The sequence below is a fragment of the Scaptodrosophila lebanonensis genome, unplaced genomic scaffold, assembly GCF_003285725.1.
Source record: "Scaptodrosophila lebanonensis strain 11010-0011.00,11010-0021.00 unplaced genomic scaffold, SlebRS2 tig00000043-arrow-pilon, whole genome shotgun sequence".
Classification (NCBI taxonomy): Eukaryota; Metazoa; Arthropoda; class Insecta; order Diptera; family Drosophilidae; genus Scaptodrosophila; species Scaptodrosophila lebanonensis.
The window spans coordinates 7,003,279-7,027,422 of record NW_022060545.1 but is presented as its reverse complement, the minus strand read 5'-3'; the positions used below and the strand labels follow the sequence as shown (position 1 = coordinate 7,027,422).

Here is a 24,144-nt window from a genome sequence, read left to right as displayed (position 1 = left end):
TAGTTAAAAAAAGTTAATGAAAAGAAATGCTCATGTATAGATAATTTCATAAAAATATAGTTATTTTAAACTAATAAATGAAAATGATTTGAATCGCTGATTTGAAAATTTTACAATTTCAAAGCACCTGAAGTCACAGCCATTTGAATCACTAAATACAAAGCACATACATTTAAAAAATTATTCAATTAAGTTTTGAAACATACCAGATACCAACTGCCATAATTATCAGCTCACAAACGATTTAATTAATCGATGGTTGACCGTTAAATTAATGGCTACGCTATTAAAAAAAAGTTCGATTGACATTTGTTTAAATTTATTTAATCATAAAACAATTTTAAAAATATGTTGGCTACGCACACCAGTATCAACTGCGTTAATTACATAGTCTACGTATTTTGGCTTAAATTTTAAATAACTACATCCATATATATGTACGAATATAAGTCGGAGCCCTCTTTGAAGGTAATTTACACACATATATGTACATACATACGGATTTATCTAGATATGTACACGATAATTACAGCTATATAGTAGGTCTTTCTGAGGAAGATTTTTACTTGCTAACATCCAGTGAGACTTCAGAACATGTACCACTATAACCTTATGCTGCTCTCGATGGCTATGTGAATCTCATTGAATTGTTTAAGGTAAGACAAAATCAAGTCTCGCTCTTTCTCGAATATTTCCCAGTACTTCAGGTACTGACTCACATGTTGTAGCACGAGTGTTCGTGCAAAGTCTAGACAACTTCGCACATGGCGCACCCTTCGCCGACAACTGCTAAGCACCAGTCGAAGCTGCAGTTCCGGCTCCAATTGTGCCAATATAAATGCGAACACATTCTGCACATCAGCCTTCACATCGATGGGGAAAACAACGGACTCCGTGGGACGTGCTTGCGGAAAGACAAGCAGAGCGGGGGTTACATCCATGGATAGCTCCCAAGGTAAATCATTGTCCTGACTATTAAAGCGCACGAAATGCAAAGCCGGACTTCGCAGCATAGCTGCCACTTGCACCAAGACTTGTGACAACACAGCGGATAGCGCACAGTCAGTTCGATGCATAAGTACCACATTGGTGGCATTTTGACGTTGAAGCGCCTGTAACAGTAGTTGTCGGTTGTACGTGTGGATGTAGCCGTCTGAGATTGCACTGGGCAGCGTTGTTGGGGCACTTCTGTGCAAACGGGGCAGCTGCCTTGCATAGAATTGTTTGATAAACTCTTTCAGAGCCAGATAGGAGAACGTCTGTTGTTGTGGCATCACATATAGTGCCTCCTGTGCCACATCCACAATGAAAATTTGCAATGACGTCGCTTCCGTCTTAAGCTGATGCGCCGTTCGCCCAATGCCCAACTGTTGTAGATAGTCACGGTATTTTACTGCATCGAAGAGCACAACTCCTAGGGAACGATTCTGTGTGGAATACTCCGTCGAATGCTGCCATATCAGCTGTCCGTATTTAGTCACAAGCTTTGCTATGCCAATTTTCAGTGCTGGCGTTCCGTGCTGTGAGAGAGCAAGGCAGCGATTCCTACCATGTAGGGCTAGAAGTCTACTTGCTGTGATTCCGGAGGATACGGAAAAATGTCTCTGATGAACATGCTGTGACCAGAGAAAGTTTAGGTAACTGTTGATCCGATAATAGTTTATTAATGTGGCTCTATTTAGCTGCCAGATTTGGTAGCAATGTGTAGCCAGTTGCTGAGGCTGTAGTTCCTTTGCTGATGTATACAGTTCCGCAGGCATTTGCAGCAACGAGTGACGCTGTTTCTTCTCTCCTAAATTATCCTCAGCATCTAGTTGCCAGTAAATTTCACAGGCAGCATTATCTTTGCTTGGTGGCGAGCCCGTCAAGTCCTCTCCCATGAAAAATGACTTGGCATCTACTGATCGACTCGCTGCTGATTTTATGCCCATAGCCAGCACGGGTGAGAGACGTGCCTTTACAGCAATGGTCATAGGTGTGCCGTAGCCATCGGCCAGTAATGCCATCCCCTTGAGTGTAGTGCGAACCCAACGCAACAAATCCAACGACTGCCAATGTCTCCCTTTCGTCCCGTTATAGGTATGCACATTACGACTATCTATGACTGCCAACTGGGGAAGCGTTATGTGCTCCGATTTAAGCATTCCCTTGGCGCTGGGACCCAAGGCCACCGTGTATCGTATATTGCGCTCTGGATCTAATTCTAGCCATCGCACGGCCGCAGCTACAAAGCGCTTGTAAGCCAAGCTGTCCGGGGAGTCTAGCAGTGCCAATACCACGGCGTCGGAAATACGTCGCAGTGCGTCCAATTCCCCGCTGTTGTGTACACGATCTATAGGCTGGATAACGTGATTAAGGAAACGTGTCAAGTCCTCGAAATGCCAAGAGCCCTGGTATTGTATCGTCTGACGTCCCAAGTGCACAATTAACGTCGGCCACTTCTCCGGATAACCACCACCCAGGCCATGTGCCGGGCGATGCGTCCGACTACAGTTACATTGCAGGTGCCAACAATCAATGGCTCCAAAGTACGCATAATCGTGGTAGTAGTGTGCCACGCCATCATATGCTAGACGTGCCTGCCTCGCATCGCTGGACCAGGATACATAATAGAACAACAGCGACAGCTCAAAATGTGTCGCATCCGCCCTCAACTGTGGCACACTTCGACCAGGACACTCTTCGACAGCACCGGTGTGTGCCCAAATCGAATGTGCGGCGAATGGCAGCAGCATACAGTACACAACCACTATGTAGTCCATCGAATCCAGCTGTGAGGCACGGCGATGACCACGATTACCCCAAATCTAATCCTTAGTTAGCAACTCCAGGTGCTTTTTCAAGAAATCTCTACTTTTGAGCTCTTCAGGTGCAGAATGCAAGCGCTAATTAAATAAATGCCACGGTAAAACAACACCAGCTGATTGCATTGCTTTACAGTGTTGGTAAACTCCATAGCTCCTATCCTAATCTGCCGGTTCATGTACTTATTTAATGGTTATTTTAAATCAATTATTAATTAATCGGGTCAACATTTTTTTTTATGATGGGTATGATGATGGGTAAAAATAAGCAAAAATGTATATAATTAATTTCAAAAATAATTAAACATAAGAATATACAAAAATGTAATTAATTTTAAAAATAATACAACACATATATATAAATACATTTTTAGTTAATTTTGCTAATTTTTATATTAAATAATTTAAAACACAATTTCGACTATCAAGATATTGTAAACTTTTTGAAAGAATTGGTTATCGTGGAAAATGTGTCCCAAAAGTTCACTTATTTTGTAAAATGCAATGGTCTGAAACAAATATAAAAAGCGCGATTTTTAGAAATATAATGAAAATGTTGGATCGGAAAACTGGACTCGATAATGGAGGAGATGACTCCATAAGAATCTAGTATTTCGGTTCTATAGTGTGGATTGTAAATTTATATTGGAATTACTAAAAATAATCAAATGAAGATGCATATCTTTAAAAACGCCTGCGAATTAGTAAAAATGTTTCACCCAAATCGAATTAAAATATTTTATTTCATTAATAATTTTGTTTTTGCACTACTAGCACTTCCGAGAGAGATTATTTAAAAATTGCCTGCAAGATAGCAGGAAATTAAGTAATTATTTGGTTTTGAACAGTAATAAATAAAAAAAATTTTGAAAATATTTTTTTGTCTAATTTTAGGTTTTTTCTTTTAATTTTACTTTAAATTTTTATTTTTTGGTGCTACTAACATTTTGTATTTCTCGCATATATTAAGATATTAGTTAAGTAATCAGTAAAAAGGTGAACATAATTGTTAAATACTTAATGAAAACTTATACACATTTAAATTTCTTTATTTTACTGCTGGCATTCCAGAGAGGCTATTTAATCTTACTAAGAGACCCCAATATTATTAAAAGGGGAGAGCATTTTTGTTGGCTAAATGTCTGCTCTCAATCGCGTTGAGTCTCGAATAGATAGTTGGCCGCCTCAGTCTGTGGTGATCGTTGCTGCGACGCGGGTCGTGTTGCCTCTCTGTATTCATATGTCACAGGTCGAGCAGGTAGCCAACCGAAAAGTTACAATTGTCACGGTATTTGGCTTATAAGGCAACGTTTGCGCTGAACTAAATTTAAATTTGACCATTTCCCTAAAGTACAATGTTTATACAAATGTGCAGTGTGTGTAAAAGTTGACAGCTTGAGATTCTCATACCCCCCAAAGTGAGTGTTTATTTGTATTTACATACATATGTATGGATGTACATATGTATGTAAAGTTACAAAGTACAAATGAAATAAAAATACAAAAGTAATCTCAGCGTCGTTGCGGCCTCATTTGTGGGTTGCGTTGTGAAGAGACAAAAAGAACAAGTAATATGCATATGTACAAATGTATGCAAGTATGTATATGGAAAACAACAAAAACAACAAAGTCAATGAACGCATGCGGGACTTGATATAGATAGGGACTTGATATAGGTAGATAAAATGTAAACAATTGAAATATATTTTAAAATACAAATGCAATTGCATGTGAGAAATACAAGTGGATCGGATGCAAAGCTAAATAAATTACCCACAACAAAATTACAAATCAAATAAAATATCGACCCCATGAACTTGTTGCATGTGTGTATCTCATAGATACTTGGAGAAGAGTCAACAAACAGTGCAACATAATACCTTCTCAGCTGCGCAAAACCGGAAAATGCGGTAAAGCGACAATCATCCCTACTACGTTTTTGACTTGTCTTGACTCTGAGATGCTAATTGGAGTGAAAGATTGTGACCACTGCAAGCCAATTTGTTTCTGAACCCATTTATAAGTAATATTAATAATCACAAAAAACATTTGGCCATTAAACGGACAACTCATGCCACCGGCAACTGGCAATGAACTGGTGCCACAGTTTAATTGCCAAACAAGCATTTGTGTTTGAAAAAAATGCAGTACTACAGTCCGATATATAGTGATGTATATATACTACATATGTATGTATAGTATATAAGCGAAAGCACAAAAGGAATGCTTTCCAGTCATACGTGTTAGGCTGTTGATAATTAATCAGCCATTGTAGCGAGCTCTTCTATACTATTATGTTACATTTTGAAGCACCCAATACAGTCGACAATTACTTGAGATAAAAAAAAATACACTGTGTACGTGCCCCACGCTTACTCTGTCAATCACAGCAGTTCCTTTCAATTTAAAATCGGACCTTGAAAAGTATCAATCATCATTTAAAAGCAAAATTAAAGTGAGCGAAAAATTCGATAAATAATCATAAAGAACAATAATAATAAAAAGAAACGTTAAAAAATAATAAAAAAAAATTTCCTTGGCGATTTGAAAATGAAATAGATTTGCAATTATTAGTTGGGTAGAGGCACACATACTCGTATGTTCAAATGCATCTTAAGAGGGAAAATAATTTTCTCAATTATTGATTCATATGGTACATATGCGATAATAAAAATAAATAAAAAAAAAATATTTTCAAAACAATCGGTTATATAAACAAAATGTGCTTTAAAATATTTTCAATTTGATTTAAAGTTAGTTAAACAGTTCCAAATCTTCGCTGTTCCAATTATAGGCAGAGACAAAAAAAAAAAACCGTATATTGTGAAGATTGTTAATGTTGATAGCTTTGATGCAATTGAAGATATTTTTTAATAATGTACATACATATGTGGCTTCTTTCTATCTTTTAATTACGAATATTATTAAAAGAAAATGCAACATCATGAAACTGAGGATGGGTAATTTATATGAATGCTAAAACTCAAGGTTATATCGGCCTTGCTATATCACGCGAGCTGGTTATAAAAGGCAATCCCACTAACTAATACAAAGACAAGCCACTTTGACTAGCCGCAAAACAAAAAAAAAAACTAAAGCATGCACGCATGATGTCGGCCTTATAAAAACAATCATGCATACTACATACATACATACATACACGTACGATAATGCACTTATACATACTTACTTTCTTAATCAAACTAGTTGCCCACGATAAGAGCGAGTGGAAGAAGCTTTTGGTGTGAGTGTTAACTTAGCGAACTGAATGGCTTAACCAAACGCCCACAGCACAGCTGTGCACAATCTTTGATGGCTGGTCTCGTTCCTCTGATAAGACAAGCTAAGATTCCGTTAGCAGCCGTAAACGAGCACGAGTTTTGAATACCCTGTACCGGACTTGCTTTCCTACACAATCTTCAACATAAATAAACTGCTTTAAAATGTAACTTTTAATTAAATTTGGTTACGCACTACACAAGCAAATTTTGGTATCTAGATTGGTAAAATTAAAAAAAAAAGAAATACATAGAACTTGCACACGCCGAGGGAATAACGATTAATGGACTGACACACATTTTGTAATGAATGGGTCACGTTACACAGCAAAACAAAAAAAGCTCAAGAGGACTGTTGCAACAGCCAAAACCAAAGTAGGGTGAAAATGCAAAAGCAGGGCATGCAATAAAAGCTTAAATATTTGCTTCATGTGACATAAAAAAAAGGAAAAATAAGAATAACTGATAAGAGCGCACCTGCACCTGCGGCATCAACTTCCATCAAGCGCCTCGCTTTTTAATGAAACAGGGAAATCTGAATGTTGGTTTTAATCATAGAAGCCTGATATATTTTTTAATATTATTTCAAAACAGCCACATACTAAGATATGTATGTACATACAAATAAAATACCGCATTCTCTTATCCTTCTTCCACAGTTTTTCAGTCACACCCTCTGGTAATCTGAACACACACCCTCAACATGGAGAAAGTGCGTAAGATGCAAGACCACTTCAAAACCCAACAGATACCAACTGAGGTCGACGATGGCCTTGAAACTTTGGAGCAGTACAAACAACGTTGGCGCTCCGTCCGCATTATATACTTCACCATGTTCCTTATGTCCCTGGGTTTTAGCATTATACTCACTGGCATTTGGCCCTACCTCAACAAGGTATGTAGCTTTGTGGAACTGTGTGTTTCAGTGTAATGCAAGGATTTTTAGCTAGACCCCAGCGCTGGCAAGGAATTCATGGGTCTCGTTGTCGCCGCCAATCCGCTAGGCCAGATGATCTTCAGTCCCCTTTTTGGCTGGTGGAGCAACAAATTAGGCACCATTAGACTACCCCTGTTGCTCTCATTGGTGCTCTTTACAGTAGCCAGTGGGTTTTATTCGTCGCTGGAGTTGCGGCCGGATAATGTGAAGTTCTGGATGGTAATCTCGCGCTTTCTTATTGGTGTGAGTTCCGCAAACATTGCCGTATGTCGCTCATATCTGTCCGCAGCGACACGTCTAAGTGAGCGCACCCATGCCGTCTCCATGGTATCTTTGGCCCAGGTCCTGGGCTTCATTGTTGGTCCCGCACTCCAGGCAGCCGTGACACCTTTGGGAGATGTGGGCTACATGTGGCTCTGGGGGAAACTACACTTCAATATGTACACAGCATGTGGATGGATAAATGTTCTTATGAGTGTGGGCAACTTTATTATGTTTTTGCCCGGAACTTTTGAGGTGAGTTCAATAGTTTTAATAAATACCAACTCTATTTCCGTTTCCATATTCAATGAAAATCGAAACAAATAGGTTTTGCCAAAACTGGTAAAATTCTTTAAATAAACCCAAAAAGTATTACCATTAACCCATTTCGATTTCGAATAATTAGATCGAGTTTGGGAACAGGAACAGGTCTGTCTCTGTCTGCAATAATAATTATTGAAAAATGTATTTTCTCTCAGGAACATAAAATAGCTGCCCGTGAGATTATGGTTATGCAGGGTGGTACATCAGAACGAGAGACATGGAAGGCTATAAAGCCAAATTACTTTTCCGCTTGGACACTTATAGTGGCGTTTTTTGTGTTGGTCTTCAATTTTGTGCTGCTCGAAACGTAAGTTCAACTAAAGTCTTGTTTTTATGTCTTTAAAATTAACTCTAACTTATTCTCTGCCTCCACAGCTTGGGAACATCGCTTACAATGGATCAGTTTGCCTGGTCCAATAGCGAAGCCATGTGGTACATGGGAATACTAATGTCTGTTGGCGCCATTGTTGCGTTTATTACCTTTTTGCTTATTGTACCGCTTTGCAAACAATTTGCGGAGCGGTATGTGCTTATTTGGGGGGGTTTCTCTTTAATGGTTCTGGGGCGCGTGCTGTATATACCCTGGGGACCGGATCCGCCTAAGGTGGCACCAGCCTTCAACGAAACCGCCGGTCTACCCGAAAGTGATCCAATGTACCTCGGCTGTCCGGAAACTCAGGAATGGTGCGCTCGTCTGCCTGCATTGACGATTACTCAATTCATCATTGGCTATGCCTTCACATCTGTTGGCTACCCGATTGGCGTCACTCTTATACAGACAATATTTTCGAAGGTCTTGGGTCCCAGACCGCAGGGTGTTTGGATGGGTTTAATGACTGGTTCAGGCTGTTTATCTCGTGTTTTGGGCCCGGTATTTGTGGGTTCTATATACACACGTCTGGGAACCTACTGGACCTTTGGCGTAACATCAGTTATGATGCTTATTTCAATGTTTTGGCTGCTGGGCACAAAGTGAGCTTCCATTGCTTAACTTCACATTCTTATATTGTACAATCTGAACTCTCTTCTTTCAGCAAATTACTTATACCTCCGCATATCGATAAGCCAGCACATGTGGAGCTCCAAGACCTTAATAAGGAGAATGGAAAACAAAGTGAAACAAACTCACCCACTCATAACGGTGATAATGATACTCCACCGGAGGGTGTGGAGCTGTTGGGGATTCGCCGGCTGGGTAACAGCTCAGAGGCATAGCGACTTACAGCTTGTTAATAAGTATATACTTATAGAATATTTTTGAGAACTGCCTTTATGTTTACTATGTACACACATACATATGTGCCTATTTTTAGAATCAAAAAATATTATATTTTATCGGAATTTATTAGTCTACGAAATTCAAAATAAGTATATAAATATTTTTGAGAATGTAAAAGACAAATTTGGCTGTTTATCCAGTTTTTTTTTTTATTGACAAGTTGAATTACACACATTGTAACACTTTTTGTATATGCGCTTAAAGTCGAACCTATACAGCGAATGGTCTGTCCGATGTTTTAAAGCAAGACTAAAATTGCGTAGCGTCAGTACTCCCAACACAATGTGGTCAAGTCAGGCATACGTTTTTAAAAAGGGATGTGTATGAAGTCCATTGCTTAGTACAATCCATATGCCATAAGATCTTCAGTCAAACAAAGTTTGCCGATACTCGTATATATATATATATATGTATGTAGATAGTATGAATACCTAACATGCTATGAATAATGCTTTCATTTGTTTAATTTAGATTTAGATGTGGTTGTGTGAATGTGGATTACCAAATGGTGGCCACATTTGTGAAAATGGCGGCAGCTGCCGGTGTTGTTGGTAGTGCGTTGGCGACCACGACCAGCAAATGATGAAGTACGTCGCACCGGTTAAAGGATTGTTACAATAATATAGCGGTAGGCAGGGATGCGCAATTGTATCAAAAGCGCCCAAATCTGCTGCGGCTGTTACTCAGCTGCTGCCGTAGTAGGAAAACTCATCTCAGTAGGGCGCATAACGACGACCCGGAGGTGAGGGACCGCGCATGCCACGCGATGAAATCATCCGTTCATCGAACGAATCGCGGCTAAAGTCCTCGTAGCTATGAGGCGTTGGAGAACTGCCGAGTGGAATTTTAGAACAGAGATGAGTTAATAATTTTGGAAACATTTAGGCGAAGTGTAACTCACCCATAGCGGCTCATGCCATTGCTGCTTCGTGGGGGCGGCGGTGAGCGGCGACTAAACATTGTATCATAGCCTCGAGACACGCTGCACGACCGCAAGCTGCCGCTTAGCGGAGGCGGTAACGGCATGGGCTCTCGTCGGGAAATTGGTGGAGGTGGAAAGTCTCGCATACGTGAGCTTTGATAACGACGTTCGTACAGATCGCGCGAATCTTCAAAACGACGGTCATAGTAGTCATAATCCTGTTAAGGGGAAATGAGAATAAAATTAGTCGTTTCTTAGGAAAATTAAAAGTTTGGAAAAAGTGGTCATACATATATATCAGCATTTACCCTAAAGCCATCCATGATGCGATCACGCAGGAATGGCGGCGGCGGCGGTGGAGGCGGATACGGATCACGACCGTACATGCGATCTCTGTAGCCGCCAGCGCTCAGCGGAGGTGGTGGATCGCGTCCACCCGCACCGCTGCCGTATAGGCGCGGACACTCCTTCGACCAATGACCGGAACGGCCGCAACGATAACACTGCTCCGGATCGCCCATGCCCGGCTTTGGGCGCACTCGACTTGTCGACACCTGCACCTTCAAAGGTTGACCATCGACAACGCGACCGTTCAGTTCCTTAATGGCATCCTGCACATCACCTACACAGTCCAGATGCACAAAGCCATAGTTGCGCACAATGTCGCACTCAACGACGGTGCCGTATTTCTGAAACAATTCGCGCACCTCGGGCGCTCGCGTTTTATCGGTTAGATTTCCAACGAAGATTTTCGTTGTGGGTGTATTGGGCGCGCGTCGACTTTTGGCGGCTTCCACTTTGATGGCGTTATCATTCAAAACATAACCGTTCAAGTTTTGTATGGCTTCGCGACCCTGCTGTTCAGTTTCCATATGAACAAAGCCATAATTTTTCACCACATCGCATTCGACGACAGTACCGTATTTCTCGAAGAGCGGGCGAAGCTCGGTCGCTTGCGTTTTTTCATCGAGATTACCGATGAACAACTTGAACGTGCCGGCTCCGGGCATGACGGCGACGGGATCGGCTGCGGCGGCGTCCACGATTTCAGAGTTGTTGCTTGGTGGGAGTGAGCGTACGCGACGAGGGAGTGCGGGCGTATACAATTACGCGACGATAACGGCGGCAGCGGCAGGTACGAGGGTAACCGCGACCTCGAATTGAAAGAAGAAAGGCAATGCAATTTTTTCATCTTGGTTGGTTGTCAAGTTATCAAGCGAAGCAGAATGAAACAGCTGAAGGTGCCAGCATATAAAAAAGACCTACAATCGCGCTTATCTAATGTTATAGTATTAATAATATCTTATATTCTTCCTTAAACATGCAAATAACGCGTGAAAAGTGCGCATAAAATGTTCTTTCTCACATTATACACACAAAATACAGAATTTCAAGATGGCGACGACGGCGGCGGCTTCTTCGGCAATTACATAGATTTTCACGGCAGCAAATCGAACATACTAACGTTTTCAAACGACTTACCTGTGGAACAACAAACGAAACACCTGCACTGAGGAAACTGTTTAGTTTTATTGTGCACAACTTATATTCTTTATTTATTAACTAATAAAAGCACAGCACACTATTCGCGACAATAGTTTTTCTTCGTATGTATTGTGCTGCCAACTAGTGCTGTGCGAAACATCGATGTAAAATCGATACATCGATGTTTTGCAATTTTTTCCAAACATCGATGTTTTATTTCCGATTTTCGATGTTTTTTACTACTTGTAAAAAAAACGCGGGAAAAGCTAGGTAAGTAAAAGCTAAAATTTGCATTTTTTAATAAAACCCCTAATATAATACAGAACAAATTACTAATATTATAGATGGATATTGGTGTTGGCAGTGCTTGGAAATGGAGAAGTTTTTAAAAGAATCTAATAGCAAAGGTAATTTTTATCTTGCAGCTGCAGTCTTATTTGTGTATGTGTATTTTCATTATTTGTACATATATTAATATGTTGTTCTATGTACTTAGATTGTAATGCAAACTCAACCGAAATGGATAAGGAACCTGAGGAAGGTGGTCCTAATAAACGTGTAAAATATGGAAAGTCTACTGTGTGGAATTTCTTCAATAAGTCTAAGGATGGCAAGTCTGCTAAATGCTTTAAATGTGGTAAAGTGTATCAAACATGTGGCAATACCACCAATTTATCTGCACATTTTAAACGAATGCATCCTACGTTGACAATTGAAGAACTACCAACGACCTCAAGCTCTATTTTGTCGTTTATAGACAAAAAATACGAAGCATTTTATTTACAGATCTCAAATGATAAGTCCCTTAAGGCATGTATATGCAAGTACCTCTGCGTTCCTGCAACGTCCACTGAAAGTGAGCGCATGTTCAGCAAAGCTGGACTTATAGTTAGCGAAAAAAGGAGTTCGCTTAAATCAAAGAATGTAGACATGCTCATTTTTATTAACAAAAATGAGTGGATCTCAAATAATTAGTCATGAATTATATTTTTTATGTTATGCTTTTCATTTTGTTATACTTATATTCTTTCAATTTATGAAAATATTGTTTTGTTGTTTTATCTGAAATTAGTCATTAACTATAATTTTTTATGTTATACTTTCTCTTGTTTTTAGTTTATTATTTGAAGTTATAAAAATATCGTTTGTTTTAAACCCTTTTTTTCCTTTATAAACAGACAAATCAAAACGAAGTGCCCTATGATGTATATTAATTTTTTTTGAAAATTTGTTAGTGGAATTTCGATGCATCGATACATCGATGTTCTTCCTCCAAAAAAATCGAAACATCGATGTTGGCAAACATCGATGTTTCCCCAGCTCTACTGCCAACGTATCACAATTCAAGGTGCCTGCAGACAACTAATTTGTCTATCTGGGCACATTATCAGTGTTGGAAAGCTTACCAGGGATGACAACACAGTCCTACCAGCACTACCGCCTCGGAAGCAGCAGAAAAAAGCGGGATTATAAATTTACAAAAGTTTATGGTGGACTTTTTAAAGTGCGGAACCTGCAAATATGGAAACGCAAACGCCTACAAGAAGTGGGCGGCCTACACGCACGGCCACGCCTCGACTCTCCGAGAGAAAAAAGCAATTGTTCCGCAGCAGAAGTTCTACGAAACATGACATTGAAGAGGATAGCGATGCGGATGATCCGCTTAGGGGGATATCGCCTCTGACGCCAACAAAAAGTGGCGCGAACGAGCACAATAAAAAGAATGCACAAAGCGTCAGCATTGGCTCACGTAAATCGAGCACAATTATTGATGAAGGTCGTAGAAGGTTGCGCAGCAGCACTAGTAGTTCTCCTGAAAACAACAAAGAAAATAAAGTTTCGCTTAAGACACGTGGCGTCGATGGAGCAGCAACAGGAGCGTCAGCAGATCAACTGCCCTCGCTATTTACAACAACGATGCGCATCAATAGTAATAGCAGTAGTGCTAATAACAGTCCACGCACGCCCAAGACTCCAGCCCGCCACATTGTGTCTGATTCGGATGAGAGTGACGATGGGAATGAAAAAATGAAAACAGTACGTCGGTGCACGGCAATTAAACGTAAGCACTCTCCTCGAGTTGTCAATCTAAAAGCGTCGCCAGAATCCGCATCGGGCTCCCCTCAAAGCAAACAAAGCAGACTTCAAAAGCAATGCATACCAACAATGTCGTTCTATTCGAAAGGCGGTGCTGGTTTAACATCACCAGACAGCCCCCGGAGTAGCAGGACGTCCCTGTCAAGCGCTGCAGGGCAGCAGTACCATCAACAGAGTAGCAATAAAGGGAAAGTCATATCACCGACCACACGTCGTAGAGTTGGCATTAACAAGGGCGTGAGACATAAAATACGGAAGCCACCACGTACGGCGCAGACAAAAGCGCTGCCTCCAACAGATGTGGATCTGATTCTAAAGGCCTTGCGAAACGATAAACTGCGGCTACTTATAACCAAAAACCGCGAGGAACGCGCCAAAATTGAAGAGGTGCACGAAATTTTACGCAAAGCTAAAGATCCGATACAAATGGCCAAACCATTAAGCATTATGGCTAGCGATGATGCGAATAATAATAATAATAATATTACCGGCCCCAAGGAGAATTTCGATGCTTGGCAACCAACAACAACAGATTTTTCTGATCTAAGTGATTGCGAAGAGTGTGAAGAAACAGGAGTGCCTGATGCAACTTCCACTACTACATCGGAGCTTATAGAGCCGGTAATACCAATTATCAGGCATGACGCACCTGGTACACGAAAATTCTTTAAATCAGGTCGACGAAGCAGTACCTGCATGGAAGTAAGAATTACGGACAACATAAGGGCAAGTGTAAGCAATGGAAAGATCGCATTGGTAGAGCCCAAGAAAGTTCGACGGGTGCGCGTCAGATCGACAACTCATTTCTCTATGGAGCAGGCTACAGTGGATGCAATATTACGGAATTTGGATGATACAACATTTGGGGACTCGATTCAATCGTCACCAGAGTTCAGTGCACCAACAGTAGCCCATGAACCAGAAGTAGTGATGGACGCAGATCCCTTCGCTAAGTATCGCCAACTTCTTCCTTATAATACAAATGATCCTGCAGTTATTGAACAGCAAGAATTGCTACTCGAGTTTCTTATCAGCAATGACATTTGCACAGATGAGAACTTTAAGATATTCATTGCGGATCCTGACAATCATAAGGATGAAGCTACACGCATTGTTGACGAGCTCTACGTTGTGGTCAATGCCGAACAAATGGCGGAAGAAATGTGTGTAGAGGAGAATGTCCCAGTTAATATAGTCCCAGTTGAACAGCCGGAGTCACACATCGCAGTGACAGCTGTTGAAACCCAACCAAAACTGTTTCCCATTTTCACACAGGAACGTGTTCAGCCGCTTCCCCAAAGGAGCACTAGGCGCAAAGCGCCTGCTTCGATGCAGCTTTCTATTGGCGCTAGCGGGTCCAATCAAATGCAAATTGATGCAGGACAAAAAGCGTTTGGAGCTAAGCAATGTCAGCAATGCGGCCTAGTCTATACGGTGCACGAGCCCGAAGAGGAGCAGCTGCATCGTGAATATCACAATTCGGTGCATGTATTACGCTTCAAAGGCTGGATCGATGAGGATATTGTGGCAGTTTATACTGAGTGGGCGAACGATGGACGCATCATTCGATTGACTGAACAGGCGCCTGCGGTGCGGCTAGAGCGGCTCAACGAATTAATAAAGTTGGTGGACAAAGAGTTGGGTTATGCATCCTACATAGTTCCCAAGACATTTGTAGCTTTTTTCGCCGTTCGTAAGCAGCAAATTGTGGGCATGTGTTTGGTACAGCCTTTAACACAGGCTCATCGTTTCATGCAAATCGATGGCATCGATTACTGCAGTGAAGAGGCTTACGAGGCTAGGTGAGTACATCGCTCTCCCCGCTGTCCTTTTCATATGCATTTAATCTTTCATTTATACTTTTCAGTTGTGGCATTTCCCGCATTTGGGTTTCACCGTTGCAACGGCGCCGCCGGATTGCAACCAAATTATTGCGCGCCGTGCAATTGCATACGATTTTGGGTCGGGAAATTCCCATGAATAGGATAGCGTTCAGCTCACCCACAGATGATGGTCGCATATTTGCGAGGCAAGTGACGCAGTGTGACAATTTTTTAACCTATTGATTCGACGGGGGGGCTATAAATTTGGCTATTGAATAGCTAATGTTTACAACGAAAAATACTTGGGAATGTTATTCAATTTTATTGTTAAGATCAAAGAAAAGAATCGCTTATTATTAAATTTATATTCAATTACATTTAAAGCAGTTCAGAATGACACAGCAAGTTCTCGATCGACTTTTTTGGGGTTGAACTCTGATTGTAGCGTATCTAATCTAATCAGATATGCTGTGGTGGGTGGTGCCAACAAAATTGTAACATTTAGCAATACTTGTGATTTTAAAACAGCTAGTCTGGTAACAGGTTTTAAATTATCCTTGACCAAAAGTCGTTCTTGTTACTTATCTATGATCAATGAACTCCTGTGCTCTTCAGGTTACTTAAATTCAAATTAGCCTAAAAATTCTCATAAGAAAAACTTCAAAAATGTTACCAATAGATTAGTCTAGTAGTTATTCCATCTCATGATCTTTCATTATAGTTATTTCTATATGAAGAGGTTAAAAATACTTCAAACACCTCTCAGAGATGCTGATAATGGAATAGTCGGCTTTGGATAACATGAACTGTGATTTGGGGGTCACAGTGATCAGTGATCTTTGGTACATCACTAGCTTATATCGCACGTATACCTACAATGCTATGATTTAATCTACATAGAAGCGAACTTCAACACTCTCATATAAATACAACGTCACATGCGCATATTGAATTTATTTGAAAGAAGTACACATCATGGAACGTTGGCAAAATCGTGTAGCTGTCGTGACTGGTGGCAGTTCCGGCATTGGTGAGGCCATTGTAGATGAATTGCTTCAGGCAGGACTGGTGGTTGTGGCGCTGGCTCGTCGTGTAGAGCGTCTGGAGAGCCATAAGCGGTCGTTGCCCGAGGAGCAACAGAAACGTCTGCACACGATTGGCACAGACGTTTCCTCCAAAAAATCAGTGGACGATGCTTTTGACTGGGTCGAGGAGAAGCTAGGTGGCATTGATATACTCGTCAATAATGCGGGAACTATGACCCTAGGGAACTTGGTTAGCATGGACATAGAGAAGGTACAAAGCACGGTGCAAGTAAATATAATGGGCGTGGTCTACGCCACACAGCGGGCTTTCAAGTCGATGAAGGAACGAAGCTTTGATGGACATGTGGTGACCATAAATAGCGTTTTGGGCCATCATATAGATAATTTGCCAGGTGTTGCACCCCAATTTAATATATATCCGCCCACAAAGTACGCAGTTACGGCCATGTCAGAGATCTTTCGACAGGAATTTGAGGGCCTAAACACGGGCATAAAAATGACAGTGAGTCATAATTATAGAAGCAGAAAATATTATTGCAATTATAATTTTTACAGAGCGTCAGCCCCGGTCTGACAGATACCGAAATTGTTCCGGATGTGTTTAAGAAACGTGTGAAGAACATTTTGAAGCCTAAAGATGTGGCTGATGTGGTGTTATTTGTAATCTCCACGCCCCCCCATGTGCTTATTCCAGAGGTCAAGGTTCAGCCCGTACGGCCTCTTTAGCTCTAAGACTAAGGTGTCTCCATTAAACAAGCTTTAAACGATTACTTTTATATATCTCATATTAGACATGAGGAATCAGTGAAAACTCCATAATATATCTATGTATATACAATTCTTTATCTTTCGATGGGGTTGATGGTTTCCTCAATAAGCAGTGGCGAACTCCAACGCATCAGGAAGTAAGCCGATCCCGATTTATCGTTTGTGCCGGACAGTCGATTTCCTCCAAAAGGCGTCAGTCCACGTAAATTTCCAGTGCAACGCTCGTTGACATACAAATTGCTGGCGGACATGCGCAGATTGGTCAGACAGTGTGAGATTACTTCGTCCTTGGAAGCGAAAATTGAACCGGACAACGAATACTTTGATTGGTGTGCAGCCAACCTTAAAGCTTCGTTAAGGGAGTCATCAGCGTACACGAAAACCGGCAGGAACGGACCCAAGATTGGCTGACTAAGCAGCTCACTGAGAGGATCGGTAACCACCGCTATGGTGGGTTGGACAAAATAGCCCGTTGTATCATCACAAACTCCGCCACACACAAAATCTAACTTATAAGCATTTATGGAGCGTTCTATAAGCTGCTTTAGTCGCGTAAAAGCCTCCCTGTTGATAACCGGTCCCATTTGGGTTTCAGGCATGGCAGGATCGCCCATTTTCAAGCTCTTGACGGATTCTTGCAGACGTTTCCTTAGCTCTGGCCACATAGATAAAGGCACATAGATGCGCGACAAAGAATTCGCATTTTGTCCCGCAAAAGTGAAGGCAGCCTCCAAAATTGAGGAGCAAACATGCTTCACATTGGCACTGCTATGCACAAAGTGAAAGTTCTTTCCATAGCATTCGGCAACTAGACGTGGGAAGCAGATGAAATTATGCATCTTGTCGCCCACTAGCTTGAAAATATAACGATACTTCTCAGCATCGCCATGATAGTTGAGACCCGAAAAGTGTGTGGCGTCGGTGATGGTGTTGAGGAACAGGCGCTCGTTGGCGGGCACAAAGTTTATGACACCTTTGGGTAAACCGGCACGCTTAAAGGCCTGATAGATGAGATAACTGGCTGGTGCCACCTCCAGGGCAGGATTCCACAGCACCGTATTGCCCATTAGAGCTGGACACAGCGCCAAATTGGCCGACATGGACGCAGACTCAAAGGAGGCCATTGCTGCCACAATCCCATCCATGGGACGCAACTGAAATTTGGGAAACACATTGCTGTCACAATGGATCTCGAAACGTAGCAGCGACAAATGCTCCATATAGTCGGCATTGGAGCGCAACGTCGATATCAGACGTCGTACATCGTTGCTGGCATCCATAAGAGTCCTACCCAGCCCCAGCACAATGTGCGCAATGAGATATGGAGCCTCCAGTTCGATTAGATCTGCCGCCTTACGCCAAATATGCAGACGTTCCGATGCCGGCACGAGGCTCCAAGCACCCTGGGCAGCCAGGGCGGATTTGATGGCGCTCTCTATTTGGCAGCGATTGGCGTAATAGACCCGTGCCAGACACACATTGTGCTCATGCGGATAAGTAACCGTCTGGGTATCGTTGGTGTAGATCTCCTCGGTGTTTACCACGGTGGGGACCTCGAGGGGCTTTCGACGGTAGCGGCACTGACTCAGCACATGACTGGTTACCAAGTTACGTTTCCGCACTCTAGACTCAGACTCCTCGTACGCATCCGTCTGCTGCAGCTGGTCTGCCTTTGGTATGGGAACCATTTCGCTGCTCGCATCAGCTGTGCTTAGATGGCGACAAAGACTCAGGAAGCGACAGCATTGCGCCTGACATGTGGCCGTTATGACGCCCAGCTTATGCATATTAGATTGATGATTGACTTTTAATTTTGAGTGCAATGCGCTAAATTCGTGATTTTGTGTTTCCCTAAAATATTCAGCAATTTTCCCGTGTACATTACTATTTGAATACTAGATTTCTTGGATTAGAATTAGGTGTCAGTTTTTCAAACAGGAAATTTATTACACACAGATGCAGATATAGTACATAGTACAAAGATAAGAATGTGTTTAATAAATTGGCACCCTCAAAAAATCGTAATGCTGCCACCCACAGAAAGAGGAAGTGGGCGATCATACATATTTCGATTTGTGGAAGCTACAATTTATGGAACACACTCTTGATCAGATACAAATGATATGGCCATACAATAAATTGTTGTATGTTGTCCTAAATTAAGTGCGCAAAACAAATTGTAAGTAGGAATGTGGTTCACAATCAATACCGAAACTAGTGACTAACGAACTAAGACTAGGATGCACAATTCTGTGTGTGCAACCTCGTTAGGATAATTTCGAACACATTTAATAGCTAATATGAGTAAGATATGTCTGTAGTATGTACTAAGACGTTACAGCAGCGTCGTTTTTTTTTTTTTTTTTTTTGTTCGTTGTTACGTTATTTTTTGCCCTATCGTCGTATAGGGTGCGTCCAGTCCTCTGCTACCAATCCTTGAGCAGTGTCGTTGTGTAGGTGTGTGTACAATTGTTCCAAAGGTAACGCGTTTCTAAGGTCACTAAAGGTGCTAATCATGCTGAGTATATACGAGTGTGTATGTCGTCATCTGTATATATAACAGTGTTTCACAGGGAATGTTTTGAGGGTACGGGGGCCGGCAGGGGCTCGCGTCTAAGCTATTCGAGTCTTTTGCATTACATTGTGTACATACTAAACAGTCTTACGGATACCGTCGATCCAATGCGGGCTTCACAGTTGCGCCACCAGCCCGGAGGCGGAAATATTGTCTCCGGCACCAGCCGTTTTCTTGGCTACACGACAAACCAACACCGGCGCCACACATATTTCCACCTCAATTCGTTGCAAATCCTCGCCATATTGTATATACTCCTTCCAACAGGGCACGGCATTGGCAGCGCCCATACGCATGCGCGGCGCATGCTTCTGAGCAGAGGTGGCGAAGCTGTCATCTAGAATCTTCAACACTGATTCCGGATTGATCTGTAAAAAATTAATGTTCATTATTTTACAAATCAGTTCAAACGAACAAAATTAGTTAACCTGGTAAGGCCCTGTTCAAAACTGCTCAACACAAAATTTTTTTAATGCCAATTATATAAATGAATGATGCTGGATTATCAATATACTTGCTCTGCGTATGGATAAGAAAATTCATTCAATTCCTCTTGTCATGCTGATTAAAATATAAATGGTCTCTGCCATGCCTCATTTAGACTATATTACTTTATGCCCCGTACTTAAGGTTACAGTTTATAGAAATATCAGTCTTTGGTAAACAGAAGATAAGAAGTACACAACATTCTTGAAATAAGTCACGTTTTAAATACATTTATACTTGTTCTAAAAATAAACCGCTATATATTAGAAAGCCTTTGCACTGTAATGATGAGAGTACACAACAGACTAACAAAATTATCGTCTTAAACTTATATTGTAATGCAGAGGGCTGAGAAAATTCCCTAGAGCCCTATTTCTACACACGCTTTAAAAATTCGTCATCTATCACGAACTTATCTGCATGGGGCGAAATTGCTTTGAAAAGTAGAGGTATAATCTGTTCTGTTCCCTGTGTATCTATGGAATCACACTTATGTTCATACTCACGAATTGCGATTTGCAGACGTAACGATGGGCCGTTAGTGCTGCCTTGGCGGCTGCCGCACGAGTATTCTTCCATTTGGAATCCATTACTCTCAAAATAACTTGATAAGCCAGGGTATGAACGTGAATACGTGATACCAACCGACGCTGAGGATCCGCCTTACGATTTCTGTAAAAGTCCTCGACGAGACTAATAAACACCTGCCTTATTTGGTCAAGAGTGTTGGCTATACGTGGATTCCAGTCTGTTGCTAGCATGGTGCGTCCGTGCTCGAGTACCTGTTGCAGGTTCGCCAGCTCCTGCTCGTTCATACCCAGCGAGTCTACATAGGGCAGCACATATTCTCGCAACTGTTCCAATAGTTTCAGCTCAACATAGCTGGCCATCTCAAAGTGGTGCAATGTGTTGCGGGTCTGTTGAATAAGCTGTGCTCGCACTTGACGTAAACGTGCCTCCCTCACTCCCGGCATGAACTTAAACATGTCCATCATCTGCAAGCCGCTAATCACCAGCAATTGTGGTTGATAGACCTTCAGGGCATCCGTTAGTTGCTCCACTGAACTCAGATGTGGATTATTCCTATCGTTGTGTAAAATGTACCGATTTGCTCGAGGCGCCACATAGGGTCCCCAACCGTCACCGGCCTTGTACTCAAGTATTAGGTGTATATCGTCGTCAGGTATTTCATCTCCGGCTAGTCGTATCTCCTTCGGCAACAGTGGACGCAATCTGCAAGTAATTACTGATTAGCTAAATGTTTATTTTGATTTGCGTACACGGACTTTTTGGACATGTGTGCGCCCAGAAGCACATCTGCGCCTTCCATAAAAAAGCGCACGGCCATCAGCGGCGCATTGCCGCCCATGTACCAGTGTATGTGCTCCTTGTTCATAACCTTGGCATAATCTAGGAGCTGTTTGAATAGAGTGGTATTGGGCATGATGCGTCTGCAAGACAACAAAATTAATCAATTTTGTTCGATATTATTTGTTTTGGTTTGCTTACTCGGCTGCCGCTCCATTCTGAAAATAATAGGCAAACGATTGGAGCAGCTCATCCTCGTTGTTCACATGCTCAAAAGCGTAGTCTGGACGCACCTGCGGCACACGCTCCCTAAAATATGTGCCCAAGAAATCGGTGGCGTTTATTTGCAAATCAGTGCAAGCGCCATATCCAATGGCAACTCTGGGCGCCGGCTCCAAAACTGATCTCTTCAGACTGCTCTCAATGGCCAATAGGCCGGCCAGTAGCACAGTCGTCTTGTTGAGAGCCTGCAGCGAAAGCCATGCCTGCCAGATTATCGATACAAAGGCCGTGAACACCGAGCACGTAGTCAGCCAGCCCATATAACGTAACGCCCTCATTTTGTGGGACAACTAAGGCCTCACTTCCTCTTTTATGTATGCTGTCGTTGTTGACGCCCCAATTGCTCTTTTTTCCTACTTATCTTACTTGATTGCGTTTGTATTATACGTCAATCGCTGGATCTGACCAGAGCTGAGCTGAGCTGCCCACTTGCCATCAAATATTGTCAGATTTGCCGGCAGCTTCAACCCTAGAGATGGGAACCGGCACTTTTCTGACGTTGACATAACGTTGATGGTTTGCGTCATCGCTGCAACGTAGTAGTGGGTGAGAGCCCGTGCTAAGCCTGCTACTTGATATGTCAACGTTGGCGTTAATTCAAAAAATTTTAGACTTGTCTGAGATATACAAACATTAGTATATCCACATATTATTCCGTTGCAGTATCCGAAAAACAACATATTTTACAATGCAATTAGCCTGAATATAAAAAATAGAAGTTTACTGAAGCAGGAAAAAAAGTCGGAAAATGTTGCTGAACTTTTGAATGAAACTTATTTTTAAGAAATTCAAATTATATGATTAATAATAATATTGTATAATATAATTATTAAAAACTGGCTTCAAAAATAACGAAAGCTCTTCATTTTACAAACTACTTGTAAAATAAAAATTGGCAATTATATGTTACCTGTAGTAAATAAATGATAATATTGTTTTATGTAGCTAATTTATTTCAAAACATTTTTACTTCACATTACTAAGTTTTCAAATTCATGATAAGCATTGTACATCGAAGGGATGTGCTTTTAAATCTCAAACCAGCGAACATTAAAAGTGGGCATCTAAAAAAATCTAATTTATTCGTTTGCGTTGTGTGTGTTTTAAAATGATTGAAATAATCCTAAGCTTATTTCCTTTGAATCCGACACCCTCAATTCGCAATCTGGATCATTTACCTGAATTTGTAGTGCGAAAAGTAATCGCCTTAGCGGTCAGCTACTGGAAGTTAAATGCAAGTGCTGTCGTCCTCATAAAAATAATACACGTTTTTGAGAACATTCATCCGACAAGCAATAACGTCAAAGGAACATATATAAATAAATAAAATAAAAATCCAATTAAAGCACACCTCTAACCTATCAGGGGAATTTTTAGTATGACAAGTTTTATATAACTTTATAATTCAGCACTGAAATAGTGTCATAAATGAATTTCAAACTGTTTTATCAGTTGGCAAAGCGTACGAGATTTCGGCTATAAAGTACAAATTAAATGGAAATTAAGTTTAGATGGAGCGAATTACATTATGTGTGGGGAGGGCCAATTAAAAACCAGTATGAATCACGACGCTTTGTTTTAATCTAGACATAATTGTCGTGTAGTTTTTGTTCACCGTTTTCTTGCCACCTACGTCATCACTTTTTAAAGTTTATCTTGATTACAAGCAGCACCAGTAAAGCTGACAAGCCGAAGCCACCTAAAAGTTGTCATGTCGTTGTCGTTTTGCGGTTCCTTAATGTTGCTGTTTTATAACAAGTTGCTGCTTCTTCGCAGTTTCTGTTTCTCTTTAATTGCTTAATTCCGTTACTATTGATACAAGGTTGGCAATTGCTCGGGAACTTATAGGAAGTGTCTCTGTCGAGCTAAGATCGCCCAAATTGGTGTTTTGAAAGGAAAATTCATTCTATAAAAACTTTATGTAAATTAGCATAAAGATAACAATGCTCAGCATAATCTCTATAAAAGTCTACCAAAGGTGAACCATGAAAGTGATCACCGCAAAGCGGTTTATTTTGGCCGATTTATGACAAATTTTAAAAAAAATTGATAAATTAGCATAATAATAACATTGCTTTGCTGGCTTCTGGAAATCTTTAGAAAAGTCTACTGCTGCTGAGCTCTCTTGGATGGAAAATTGCTATTAACGTAGCTGACACGATCTAAAGCAGATCTGGAATTCTAATAGCTGCTGATAGTTTGCTTGGAAAACGATGAGCCCTCATAAGCAGTATCTACCAACATTTATGGAGTGTCATTAACTTCAATAATAGTCGAGTCCCCAGACTTAACTATATACGTACTTATTCAGCAAGTTACATGCCGTGCCGACCTTTCCACGGGTATAAAATTGCGCGTTAGGCATAATATCGCTCAAAATGCGAGACAGAATAAAATAATAAAAATTATAAATGTTTAAAGCTTTAAATATTAGTAATATAAAACCTAATATTTTCAGACAATATGCTA

The 24,144-nt window shown here is 41.2% G+C and overlaps 8 protein-coding genes across 11 annotated transcripts; 4 read left to right on the top strand and 4 right to left on the bottom strand.

Annotated features, from left to right (window-relative positions):
• Window positions 1-302: 302 nt before the first annotated feature.
• Window positions 303-2,859, bottom strand: LOC115622683. Its single transcript, XM_030516706.1, has one exon. It carries the CDS (start codon window positions 2,760-2,762, stop codon window positions 603-605), a length of 2,160 nt encoding a protein of 719 aa, XP_030372566.1. The 5' UTR covers window positions 2,763-2,859; the 3' UTR covers window positions 303-602.
• Window positions 2,860-4,062: 1,203 nt separating this feature from the next.
• On the top strand, window positions 4,063-9,006 carry LOC115623275 (major facilitator superfamily domain-containing protein 8). Of its 3 annotated transcripts, none has more exons than XM_030517553.1 (6): window positions 4,063-4,222; window positions 6,742-6,977; window positions 7,029-7,535; window positions 7,760-7,911; window positions 7,980-8,576; window positions 8,639-9,006. In XM_030517553.1, exons 2-6 carry the CDS (start codon window positions 6,786-6,788, stop codon window positions 8,817-8,819), a joined length of 1,629 nt encoding a protein of 542 aa, XP_030373413.1. In that variant the 5' UTR covers window positions 4,063-4,222; window positions 6,742-6,785; the 3' UTR covers window positions 8,820-9,006. The 3 variants fall into 3 exon arrangements, with proteins under 3 accessions (XP_030373413.1, XP_030373414.1, XP_030373416.1); XM_030517554.1 differs by lacking the exon at window positions 4,063-4,222 and adding an exon at window positions 6,675-6,692; XM_030517556.1 differs by lacking the exon at window positions 4,063-4,222 and having other exon boundaries at window positions 6,842-6,977; window positions 7,033-7,535.
• A 6-nt stretch (window positions 9,007-9,012) lies between these two features.
• LOC115623276 (RNA-binding protein lark) lies at window positions 9,013-11,425 on the bottom strand. Of its 2 annotated transcripts, none has more exons than XM_030517557.1 (4): window positions 11,288-11,425; window positions 10,096-10,959; window positions 9,785-10,023; window positions 9,013-9,714 (listed from the first exon to the last, which is right to left on the bottom strand). In XM_030517557.1, exons 2-4 carry the CDS (start codon window positions 10,813-10,815, stop codon window positions 9,597-9,599), a joined length of 1,077 nt encoding a protein of 358 aa, XP_030373417.1. In that variant the 5' UTR covers window positions 10,816-10,959; window positions 11,288-11,425; the 3' UTR covers window positions 9,013-9,596. The 2 variants fall into 2 exon arrangements, with proteins under 2 accessions (XP_030373417.1, XP_030373418.1); XM_030517558.1 differs by having other exon boundaries at window positions 10,114-10,959.
• Window positions 11,426-11,548: 123 nt separating this feature from the next.
• On the top strand, window positions 11,549-12,339 carry LOC115623277. The gene is made up of 3 exons (XM_030517559.1): window positions 11,549-11,560; window positions 11,635-11,697; window positions 11,787-12,339. Exons 2-3 carry the CDS (start codon window positions 11,664-11,666, stop codon window positions 12,263-12,265), a joined length of 513 nt encoding a protein of 170 aa, XP_030373419.1. The 5' UTR covers window positions 11,549-11,560; window positions 11,635-11,663; the 3' UTR covers window positions 12,266-12,339.
• Window positions 12,340-12,566: 227 nt separating this feature from the next.
• Window positions 12,567-15,587, top strand: LOC115623274 (N-acetyltransferase eco). Its single transcript, XM_030517552.1, has 2 exons — window positions 12,567-15,189; window positions 15,255-15,587. The coding sequence occupies exons 1-2, from the start codon at window positions 12,812-12,814 to the stop codon at window positions 15,451-15,453; spliced, it is 2,577 nt and encodes an 858-aa protein (XP_030373412.1). The 5' UTR covers window positions 12,567-12,811; the 3' UTR covers window positions 15,454-15,587.
• A 583-nt stretch (window positions 15,588-16,170) lies between these two features.
• On the top strand, window positions 16,171-17,094 carry LOC115622705 (farnesol dehydrogenase-like). Its single transcript, XM_030516735.1, has 2 exons — window positions 16,171-16,758; window positions 16,812-17,094. Exons 1-2 carry the CDS (start codon window positions 16,186-16,188, stop codon window positions 16,980-16,982), a joined length of 744 nt encoding a protein of 247 aa, XP_030372595.1. The 5' UTR covers window positions 16,171-16,185; the 3' UTR covers window positions 16,983-17,094.
• LOC115622704 (delta-1-pyrroline-5-carboxylate dehydrogenase, mitochondrial) lies at window positions 17,024-18,860 on the bottom strand. Its single transcript, XM_030516734.1, has one exon. It carries the CDS (start codon window positions 18,809-18,811, stop codon window positions 17,099-17,101), a length of 1,713 nt encoding a protein of 570 aa, XP_030372594.1. The 5' UTR covers window positions 18,812-18,860; the 3' UTR covers window positions 17,024-17,098.
• A 529-nt stretch (window positions 18,861-19,389) lies between these two features.
• Window positions 19,390-22,121, bottom strand: LOC115622301 (ADP-dependent glucokinase). The gene is made up of 4 exons (XM_030516205.1): window positions 21,595-22,121; window positions 21,372-21,536; window positions 20,592-21,318; window positions 19,390-19,967 (listed from the first exon to the last, which is right to left on the bottom strand). The coding sequence occupies exons 1-4, from the start codon at window positions 21,951-21,953 to the stop codon at window positions 19,716-19,718; spliced, it is 1,503 nt and encodes a 500-aa protein (XP_030372065.1). The 5' UTR covers window positions 21,954-22,121; the 3' UTR covers window positions 19,390-19,715.
• Window positions 22,122-24,144: the final 2,023 nt, after the last annotated feature.

Excerpts from the sequence above, each read along its gene's own strand:
- LOC115622683 (XM_030516706.1), bottom strand. The coding sequence starts at position 2,762 with ATGGACTACATAGTGGTTGTGTACTGTATGCTGCTGCCATTCGCCGCA.
- LOC115623275 (XM_030517553.1), top strand. The coding sequence starts at position 6,786 with ATGGAGAAAGTGCGTAAGATGCAAGACCACTTCAAAACCCAACAGATA. Across the intron at positions 6,978-7,028 it reads TTTGGCCCTACCTCAACAAG|CTAGACCCCAGCGCTGGCAA; the intron begins GTATGTAGCTTT and ends AAGGATTTTTAG. Across the intron at positions 7,536-7,759 it reads TTTTGCCCGGAACTTTTGAG|GAACATAAAATAGCTGCCCG; the intron begins GTGAGTTCAATA and ends ATTTTCTCTCAG.
- LOC115623276 (XM_030517557.1), bottom strand. The coding sequence starts at position 10,815 with ATGCCCGGAGCCGGCACGTTCAAGTTGTTCATCGGTAATCTCGATGAA. Across the intron at positions 10,024-10,095 it reads GGGTAAATGCTGATATATAT|GATTATGACTACTATGACCG; the intron begins GTATGACCACTT and ends TCCCCTTAACAG. Across the intron at positions 9,715-9,784 it reads AATGGCATGAGCCGCTATGG|TTCTCCAACGCCTCATAGCT; the intron begins GTGAGTTACACT and ends TCCACTCGGCAG.
- LOC115623277 (XM_030517559.1), top strand. The coding sequence starts at position 11,664 with ATGGAGAAGTTTTTAAAAGAATCTAATAGCAAAG. Across the intron at positions 11,698-11,786 it reads AAAAGAATCTAATAGCAAAG|ATTGTAATGCAAACTCAACC; the intron begins GTAATTTTTATC and ends CTATGTACTTAG.
- LOC115623274 (XM_030517552.1), top strand. The coding sequence starts at position 12,812 with ATGGAAACGCAAACGCCTACAAGAAGTGGGCGGCCTACACGCACGGCC. Across the intron at positions 15,190-15,254 it reads GAAGAGGCTTACGAGGCTAG|TTGTGGCATTTCCCGCATTT; the intron begins GTGAGTACATCG and ends TATACTTTTCAG.
- LOC115622705 (XM_030516735.1), top strand. The coding sequence starts at position 16,186 with ATGGAACGTTGGCAAAATCGTGTAGCTGTCGTGACTGGTGGCAGTTCC. Across the intron at positions 16,759-16,811 it reads ACACGGGCATAAAAATGACA|AGCGTCAGCCCCGGTCTGAC; the intron begins GTGAGTCATAAT and ends TAATTTTTACAG.
- LOC115622704 (XM_030516734.1), bottom strand. The coding sequence starts at position 18,811 with ATGCATAAGCTGGGCGTCATAACGGCCACATGTCAGGCGCAATGCTGT.
- LOC115622301 (XM_030516205.1), bottom strand. The coding sequence starts at position 21,953 with ATGAGGGCGTTACGTTATATGGGCTGGCTGACTACGTGCTCGGTGTTC. Across the intron at positions 21,319-21,371 it reads GGCGCACACATGTCCAAAAA|ATTGCGTCCACTGTTGCCGA; the intron begins GTCCGTGTACGC and ends AATTACTTGCAG. Across the intron at positions 19,968-20,591 it reads ACGTCTGCAAATCGCAATTC|ATCAATCCGGAATCAGTGTT; the intron begins GTGAGTATGAAC and ends AATTTTTTACAG.